This window comes from Hydra viridissima, unplaced genomic scaffold, assembly GCF_058129835.1.
Source record: "Hydra viridissima isolate aposymbiotic clone 2 unplaced genomic scaffold, HvirCarnegie_v1 scaffold_63, whole genome shotgun sequence".
NCBI lineage: Eukaryota > Metazoa > Cnidaria > Hydrozoa > Anthoathecata > Hydridae > Hydra > Hydra viridissima.
Window position 1 is genome coordinate 1 of NW_028324343.1, and position 10,324 is coordinate 10,324.

Here is a 10,324-nt window from a genome sequence, read left to right on the forward strand (position 1 = left end):
GAAAGTTCAAACCACCCATACGTTGCAACATTTTTACAAATTGCATTACGTCTAAAAATATATTGGATTGCAATCTTTATAGAAGATGGAGTGTGCAATTCGCAATTCGCACTAACGGTAAAAGAATCAATCTTTACTGAAGGATACATCAGAGAAAACGTAACATTTTCAATAGAAGTTTTTAAAATCAACGAGGATTCTTTGATACACTCAATAAGCGCGCTCAATAGTTTAAATGTAAGACAACGCATATATATTGCATTAACACCAACCTACTTAACAGATTTGCTTTTTAACTACACTAAATCCAACACACAAAGTCAAAATCAGGAAGTATGGGTTATCAAGCACGGTAGTTACGAGAAAATTCCCGAAATAACTATCACCTATTCAGAAATGCAACAGAGCATATATAAACCGGTGAATAATTCAGAAACAATATACAAGTGCATGTGGTAAGATTTAATTCATTTTTTTGTTTTGTTACTTTTTTTTTTTTTATAGAAACTAATTCTAACATGATTTTTTCAACGTTAGATGTTAATATCAAAAGATACAACTTTTTTTTTTATATTTCATAACTTAAGGAATGATGCCAGAAATATATTTCAGAATACTATTGCAGTCCAGTTTCGACAAGAAAACAAATGGGAAATGTTTTTCAAACTATTTCAAGAAGGATTGAATGTAACAACCATATCATACATTGGAGAAATTCAATTAAAAGAAATACTTCAGCTTGGCAAGCAAGAAGTTTTTAAAGTTGTTTCAATAAGAGAGGCTCCTTTTTTGTACACAGCAGACTACCTGTATAATAAAAATACAAGCTCTTGTGAAGAAAGAACAGAAATTTGCAAGGTTGCAATATATGTAGCCAATAAAACAACTTGGGTAAATTCATGTTGTTTTGGATACACTGTCGACTTTCTTAATATCTTAAGGGTGCGGACTTACTTGAAGTTTGAAATGTATCTAGTAGAAGATAAGAACTATGGTGGGTATAACAACACAACAATGAAATTTAACGGAATGGTGGGTGATGTCATAGCACAAAAAGCAGACTTGGCTATTGCTGGGCTTACTATAACCTTTATTCGAGCCAACTATGTTGACTTTACAACACCGTTTATGGTTGTAGATTTGGGTATAATAACTGCATTAAACAGATCAGATACTAACTATTTAAATTGGAACTTCATAGCAAATCTGGGTCCAGCACCACGGTACACTTTGATCATACTATTTGTATCTGCATTTCTAACAGTGTATCTGTTTGATAACTTTATTTTGTACAGAAAATGGCTATTAGGCCTAAAAATTAAAAAGTTTTCACCTTTTAAATGGGGGGACTGTTTCCTTTATGTAACAGGATTGATGTTTCAAAAGGATTTAGGCAAAATAAATCCATCAACATTTGGAGGTAGAACAGCAGCTATTGTGTTTGCCTTTGCCATGGTAGCATGGACCACTCTGTACACAGCCTCTTTGACAGCAGATCAAGTTAACAAAGGTGAAAAGAGTGTTTTCAAAGGATTTGAAGATAACAGGGTAATCTAACAAATTAATTAACATTTGAAATGAAGCTTAATAGCAATATCACATAAGCAACAACTTGGACAATTATTTAAATTTTTATTTTAGATGACCAACCCAACACCCAACTTTAAATTTGGTACAACAGCATCAACAAGCATGGAAGATTTCTTTAAAAATTCACCAGATGAAAAATTTGTTAGAATGTATCGATTTATGACCCAAAATAATTATAATGTTCGAAATGCAAGTGATGGAATAAAAAAAGTTATTTCAGGGTAAGATATTAATTCTTACAGAAAATCAACTCCAATATACACACAAACACACACACATGTATGTGCCCATAACTATGAAAGTGGTCAAAAATTTAAAAAAAGTTTATCAGTTATTTCACATCACATTAATTGAAACTAAATTAATTCAACGTCATTTTCACAAAATTGTCAAAAATGAACCGTTAGATAGTGGTTGTTATTTCAAAAATATATAGAATTCATTTAATGTTATTTATGAAAGAGGTGTAAATCAATACTAATAAAGCAGAGACCGCATTTACATGGTAGTGGTGACCAAAACTAGTCTATCACATATATGAAAGCTGCACAAGTTGGTTTTCCAGCTAACAAGTGCAACAAGTTTGTGTTAATTCATTTGTTTTGATTGTAATATGTTCTTTTAAATGAGAAAAGCAAATTCATTAATTAATTATTCATCATTAACTATTGATGAAAAATAACTTATAAGTAAATTTTACCACTATGGCAACAGATAGTGATTCAGGTAAGTTAATGACAAAATATTTATTATGTGAATATATGGATTAATCAGATGATGTAATTTGCAGATATACGACCACGTAATACTTCAAAAAAATGGAAAAGAATAAGACAATTATCATCTTTAGATGAAACTTAAAATTTAGAAACCTCAGAAATAAAACAAAGTAGAACAATAGAAATGCAGCAAGGCAAGAAAAAAAAAGAAGACTAGGAATGAAGGTAATTATGCACAAAATATCAGAAAAATCAAAAGAAATAGTGGCAAACAATACACAACAATCAAAATTTGTGTGTGCTGAAGTTTTTTAAAATAAGGATTGCTTTTGCCTAAAATTTGATAATATTTCAAACCTAAAAAAGTTTAAAACCCAGAATTTATATCTAGATAGTTCTTAGAGGACTAATATCTAAAAAAAGGTATAGGTTTTATGCAGAGAAACGTGAGGAAAATAACTAATCATTCATTAAAGAGTGGACCTATAAGAAAGTATTTAACACTGAGTTTAATTTAAATTTCCATGCTCCTTGAAAAGACACATGACAAAAGTACAATTTACTGAAGAGAAAAATTGAAGTATGTAGTGATGAGGAAGAAAAGGAACTGTATGGAAGAAGACTAGTAAAAATCAAAAGAGAATACTAGGAAATGTTATGGATGCAAAAAGCACTCCAAACTTTCTGTTTTGCTAGCTTACTATAAACAAAATTTGTTTGTATATAACTTAGGTTTCTATTATCCCATACATAGTATCATTTAATACACACATCTTGACAATGTCAAGATGTATGTATGGGATGATACTATGTATATAGCTTCAAGAGGCACACAGGAAGTAGCATCATGCATTTTAAAGCATATGGAAAATGTAGCTACTCAAAAACATGTAATAGTTTACAGTGTTTTTGAGTAGTTACATCTTTCATTATATGATTACATTATATTATCACAACAAAACTTCACATTCATAAATTTTCATTAATCATTAATAAGAAAATTCTAAATTAAAATACTGCAGAATATAAAAATATTTTTTAGTTTATTCAACTTATATAAAGAGAGAATGATTAAAAAATTACGAAACAAAGACTTATCCTTTAAAAAAAAATAACAACAACATAAAACTCAATAAATGAAAACAGATTTTCAGATTTTCTTTTTCTATTCTTTTAGAGAGCTTGATGCTTATATAAATGAGTATCCATTCTTAATAGCGATGATGGCAAACTTTTCACGATGCACACTTAAACTTACTCCAGCTTCAGCAGGTCAAACCCTGTATGGAATTGCTGTAAAAAAAGACTCAGTATTGAAAGATTTATTATCGCAAGCTATTATACAATCACAAGATGATGGTGATCTAAATGAACTTAAATCAAAATGGATGAAAACATGCGCTGAATCTGAACCAGATCATCAAGAATTTTCTCTAGTGTTTTTTGCAACACCACTTTTACTATTAGCATGCTTCATCGGATTCTCAGCAGTAATCCTGCTTGTTGAAATTCTTATTGCTAAATACTTTCAAAAGAAAAGAAAAATATTGCATATAAGTGGAAACATGGATATGAAGCCACCTACATGGCAAAATCTTCATAACTTTGAGGACTGAAAAATTTCACTCTACAATCTAATATCTAAAATGTTTGAACCAAAAAACTAAATGGGAAGTCTCTAACGACAAAGCTTCAAAAAGCAACTTTAAGCCTGACTAGAAGCAATCAAAACGGATAATCATAAAAACATTAAAGAAGTTTTATTTAAAGAAGTAACAAACAGTTAAAACCTTTTCTCCAATGTGGAGCTCGTATGCTTCCTTGTCTAGCTTTACCAAGTCCTTTTTGTGGCCATGGTTTCCTACCTCCTCCTCGAACCTCACTGCGAGTTTTTGTGCAAGCAGTTCCCTTTGGGTTAAGAGCAAATTGTTATAAGACTTGATTAATACATACTTAAAATAAGTTAATTTATTTAATTTTTTTTTCTTATATTAAATTTATATTATATTTATATTAATTTTATATTAAATTATATATTATATTTATATTAATTTTATATTAAATTATATATCAAATTTATATAATTTTAAAATTGTAAACTTAAAAATGTAAAATTACCGCTCTTATGCAAGCTCTATACCAAACCACATTTCTTTGCAATATATCTATTCTACAAAAAAAATAGCCATTATTATAAACTGTGTAAATTATTCATTAACAAAAATACTTTACATATAAAAATATCTAAAGTCATGAAAATATAAAAAGTATGATTGCACAAAAGTACTTGCAAATTTGTTTCCTAAAAACCTTTTCTATACAAATATAGGTAGAATTTAACAATTAAACAATGCAATAACTAACCTTGGGTTCATGCCAAAAACAAAATTATTAAGTTCTACAACTCCTCTATTCTCTCCAGTAGACAGTGATAATACATCAACTTTTCTTCCACCTGCATTTTCATAGTTTCTAGCTTTAATAAAATCTCTTACTTGTGGGCTAAATTGACCTTTAATGATAAAAAAACACAAAACAAAAGTTATTTATTCTGAAGTAATAAAATTTAGAAGATACAAGCATATCCAACATCAATCAAAAGATAATTTACACCATTTAGGTGAGATCATAAAAAACTTGTATTTTTATTTGTCTTTTCTATATTTTAGAATTAAAAAAATTCAAGCAAATTAAAACATAAAAATTATTTTAAACCTTTTCTTGATTTTATGAACATGAAGAATGTTACCGTGAGGATCATGTAGAGAAATATCAACTTCAGGCTTTATAAGATTGTGTTTAACCACTGGTCTCACATGGTGAAAATTTCTACATATTGATACTTTCACTTTCTAATGTTGTAAAAAAAGAAAAAAAAAAAAAAAAGCGCATAAAGTTAAAACATTTTTTCAATAGTTAAATATTCTATCGTAATAATTCTATCATAAATATTATCGTAAATATCATAAATATTCTATCATAATAATTCTATTGAAATGTCTTTTAATTTCACTTTGCAACAAAAATCTTCATTAAACAATCAATTATCCTGATATAACAAAGAAGACATTCCTTCTACATATAGAGATTTCCATAGATCACTGGGATTATTGTTCTTCAAAAGAGCTAACAAAATTATTTTTGTACTTGAAATAAATGAAATGAAGTAAAAAGTGTTAAAAAAGAGAATTAAAAAAATTTGCTCTAAAAAATTGTAACACATCAGAAAACATTTCCTTATTCCAAAAATCTAAAAAACAACTTTTTTCACTGGTTCCTAAGGAAGAATTTATTTTTTTTAGGGATTTCCCCAGGAATTTTGTTGTTCAAGATCAGTAAGAAGCATTCAGCTTTTTCAAGTTTCTAGTATGTTGATACTGGTATTGAATGAGGATAACTTGCATAAAATTAGGGTATTTGAAACTAACACAAGCTGGCCCAACCCCTAATTGTCCCCTTTATATGTCTCCTATCATAGAAAAAACAAATCAGGGAATACATTAGCTTAGAAAATTTTAAAACTAAGGTTAAGAGACCTTTCTTTTCTTTAGATAAATTGAACAAACTTCAACAAAACTACATACCAGGTAAGGTTTTGCTGTTTTACTACTTAACTGATTAAGAACAATTAGCTGATCAGAAAATTATTTAATGGAAAGTTTCCATTGCTATTAGAAGTAATGACCCTAAAACCAGAGTTAGAAAATCATAAAATCCCTAAGATATTGTATTTCAACTATTGTAAGTGTGAAGGATATATGTGCAAAGAGTTCAAAGATTCAACTGTTCAAAAAATTATTCTATTGGCTATTTTGCCTTCAATGAACTTCTTTAGATTACACAGTATCTGAAGCTCTAAAGGTTTTGCTTTAAGTGGTTGGAAAACAAACTGCAACATCAAAGCACTCTTGTTTAGATTGTAAGAACAATGGATGGCTGATGTTAAAAAATTAAAAAAAAAAAAAAAGTACACAAATGTTGTTCATTTTTATTAACAGGGGACAAAAGCAAAAAAATACTAGAACTTGCAACTATTCCTGGTCTAAACATACTGTTAGGTGTTGTAGACAAAATTTTAAAAGAGAATTAATACACTAAGGCACTTAGAGATTTTAATGCTCCATGGCTTTTTTAAGAAATTATTAAGCTCTACATGTCAAGACTTAGAGCAGTTTTCTACAAGCTATAGAAATCTAAGGGCAACAATTCTTGAAAGACATAGTTGTATAACACTATCTAATTCATTGACATGAAAGACTCCACCTCTTCAATTTGATAACAAATAATTAAAATATCAGTAATTAAATACTTAGTGTCTATTTCAACTATTCATTAAGTAAACTGGAATAAACTTGAATCCATTCACCATGATTTGAGTCAACTTTGGCAAATGAAAAAAGTTGGAGAGCACAGTCCAAACTATATTGAAGTGCTAAAAAAATACACTTATTGCTTACAATAACAAGTACTTTTAAAACAGCTTTTTTATTTTTTTTAATTTTTTGCAGGAATGTAATTTGTAAAAATGTTTAATATAATTTTGTAATGTAAAAAGTCAATAAAAAACCAGAAAGCTATTTCTATGGTACTAAAGTGGTTTTAGCAAACCCTAGTTAATCACTAATAGCATTCCCCTAGAGCATGGTTCATAATAGCCCTTTTCAATTTTCTAGGGCACTCCCCTAAAAAACATGATTTCTCCCTAGGACTTCAGTGAAAAAAATTAATTTTAAAATTTTAAAAAACAGCTTTTACATTTTTTAAAAAACAGCTTTTACATTATTCAAAAATGTGAAAAAAAAACAGGAAACATTTTCTGATGATAATCTAATATTTCTGTGTCTTAGAGCATATTTGTATGCACTGTATGCTAAAATTACCTGAGATTTTATAAAATATTAGTTTTACAAAAATATACTTGAATAAGGTTGATAAGTAATAACATTTGTGATGATTTATTAAAAAAAGAACTAAAAATAGCTTCTTTGACTTTGTTTCTAATCTGTATACCATACATCATACCATCACCAAGAATTAATCTTACACATAGTAAACTTCTAATAGCCTTTGACTTAAACAAAAATAATAGTTCTACTCATCAAGCACAAGTTGAATGTACTTATTGGAGACAAACTCAAATAACAATCTTCACTTTCAAAATAACAATCAATATCATGATAAAGAGATTTTGTTTGTTGGTATTGTGCCTATCCCTATTAACTTTGTCATCCAAATAACACCACAAACTTTCAATTGAATTAATATCCAGGCTTTTGGAATTCTTTAGTTTGAATTTACTTTCATCAGACCATAAAACTGATTTCTAAAAATCTAGTGACTTTGAAAAGTAATTTTTTGCAAAGGCTAGGCGTTTTACTTTATTTTATTTTTTTCATTGAAATAAAGGATTTTTTTTGTGACAAGGGACCTATAAAACCCTGCAAAGTGAAGTTTACATTGTATTATTTGTTCAGAAATGTCCATGCTTGGTTTTTCTTTAATAGCTCTTTTACAAATAACAGTCTCTCGCTTTACTTCTCGTACAATAATTACACTCTCTAGATATTGCGTTTGGTGGACAACCTAATTTCGTTCTAAGCTTGCACAAATAACAGTCTCTCGCTTTACTTCTCATACAATAATTACACTCTCTAGATATTGTGTTTGGTGGACAAGCTTACACTCTCTAGATATTGTGTTTGTTGGACAACCTGAATGTGTTTTATTTTGCACACTTTCAGCTTTTTTATATTATGGTATTATTGCTTGTGACAATACCTAGCTTTTATTATATTTTTTAGCAATTTTTCTATACCCTTATCCATTTCATGATCATCAACAATCATTTGCCGTACATTTGGGATTTTGGAAAACTTTTGAAACAAAACAAAAGAAGTAATTATTAAAATATTTTAAAATTTACTCTTGTTGGGCAGACAAAAAAATTAAATAACTTACCAGCAAAAACAATCAAAAAGTAAACTTACATCATTAAATAAATCAATAGGTATGAATACTTATGTTGTATATAAAATTTCACTTTTAAAGTTATATATTAAATATAACCAAACTAATAATTTAACATCATAATTATCAACATAAAATTATTCTTATCACGTTTACACATTATATTTTTTAGTAATATGCTAGGGGTATGAATAATTTTGTCGCTTACTGTAGATCTAAAGTTCTGAGTTACATACTAATTATACTGAGTTACATACTAATCGTTAAGAGCCATTTATGCATCAGCCTAAATAATTCAGTAGTAAAAAAAAAAACTGGTGAACTTACTACGCATTTGAACATATGTGCAAATTGATTTATTATTAACATTTTTTTCCAAACAGCCCAAATAAAGTCATAGGTTGAGTATATAGTTTGTTTAAACTTGAATAAGTGCTAACAATAAGTTCCAAACGCGCACAAAACTTTCATGTCCTCTTAGAACGAAGTCATTAGGGGTCCGCGCACCGTGTCGATGACTGCAGCTCGGAAATTTACGTTGTCATCACATTGTCGGTGCGGAGTTATTGAATGCAGTAAGTTTTGCAGTTAACATTTCGGTAAATTTAAATATATTGCGCCATTTTAATAAGTCGTCCTTAAGTAATTTAAGTTTAGTTTTTCAAAGAAAATGGCTCAGAATGACATTAAGCTAAATTATTTTTACCATGATTTTAAATGAAATCTTAATATAAAATAATATTGTGAAAACCCTCATAATACTCACAATAAACTCTTTTTGCAGGAGTTGGAAGAACAGCAAACTCTTCGTCATCTTCCATTTTTTCCCGGATTTTGTCATTGGCATCATCTGAAATGACATAAAATTTATAGAAGTTCAACTTAAATAAATAAAAACTGCCGTTTATAAAGTAACAAAATTTATAAGACAATTGAAGAATTAAATGGCAAGAATGTAAGTGTGCAAAAAACCATACTGAATTACTCTTGATGTAGGTAAAATGATTGGATGCAATGGGAATAACTTTCCACAACAAGAAAAACCACGAGTCAACTGAGAGAGCCAAATAAGGAAAATTTTTCTGCCGATAGTAGACGTAAATTACCACTTGAATTTACAAATTCTCTGCCGATAATGGAGTCTTATTACTAAAAGCATCTACATCTAAATTGTATCTATTCCCAGAATGGAATTTAAAAATCAAGCCTTTACAATTTTTATGTTTATAACTGATGTAATATAAAAAAATCCCCAGCCTTTAGCAAGAACATCCTTTAACAACACACTAAATTGATAGAACAGTTAATTGTTTCGCCCAAAGAAAGACAAATGTGAAAAACGTGCTTTTTTTAAATCCGGAAAAACCTTTTGAAACAGAATACGAATTGCACGATAATAAAAAAAAACGAAGTAAGAATGGAAAAGACCAAAAATAAAACTGAATTTGTTTTCTAAATTGACTTGCAAGCTGTTTTATTAGCTCTCAAGTCAATGTGAACACTATGTACTACCGGGCCAAACTTCGGGTCCATAATTTACGTTTCCATAATTCAAAAACAAATGAGGGTTACTGTTTTCTGTGGACCTAGACAAAAGACGGAAAGACTGCCCAGGAATTCGTCTCTATTTGAAGCGCAACTTTCAAACGTTTTATACAAGGAAGGATGGAAAACACAGTGGTCAGAAAGATAGTCATCTACTTAGAATTACGTACGTATCAGAATCGTAATACTATTATGGTCAATGTGCTTTTAAATGTTTCTGTAGTGAATAACGTATTTTATCAAAAAGTTTGATAACATTATGGAATACAAAAGTATCCGTCCTTGGCGTGCCCTTGAAGACAGTAAACTAACCGACATAAGGGCATTTCTATACTTTCCTGAAGGAGAAAAACTTTTTATTTATATATTGTAACTATATATTTACGTATACATTTTAATTATTTTGGACAACTATTTTATTAAATTTCATTGCTTTTTTTTTCAATTTATTAAATATGAAAGTAAAAAATATTATAGTTTTTTCTCTTAGTAATCACTAACTT

At 28.9% G+C, this 10,324-nt stretch overlaps 2 protein-coding genes across 2 annotated transcripts; one reads left to right on the forward strand and one right to left on the reverse strand.

Moving 5' to 3' along the window:
* Positions 1 to 12: 12 nt before the first annotated feature.
* On the forward strand, positions 13 to 3,925 carry LOC149876011 (glutamate receptor ionotropic, NMDA 2B-like; the record flags this gene model as incomplete). The annotated part of the gene is made up of 4 exons (XM_090075885.1): positions 13 to 455; positions 588 to 1,548; positions 1,642 to 1,811; positions 3,487 to 3,925. Coding segments are annotated over 4 exons (2,013 nt in total), but the record flags the coding sequence as incomplete, so codon positions are not given.
* LOC149876012 (uncharacterized) lies at positions 471 to 8,792 on the reverse strand. Its single transcript, XM_090075884.1, has 5 exons — positions 8,604 to 8,792; positions 5,059 to 5,161; positions 4,674 to 4,821; positions 4,428 to 4,479; positions 471 to 4,217 (listed from the first exon to the last, which is right to left on the reverse strand). Exons 1-5 carry the CDS (start codon positions 8,643 to 8,645, stop codon positions 4,074 to 4,076), a joined length of 489 nt encoding a protein of 162 aa, XP_089932010.1. The 5' UTR covers positions 8,646 to 8,792; the 3' UTR covers positions 471 to 4,073.
* Between the last annotated feature and the right edge of the window lie 1,532 nt (positions 8,793 to 10,324).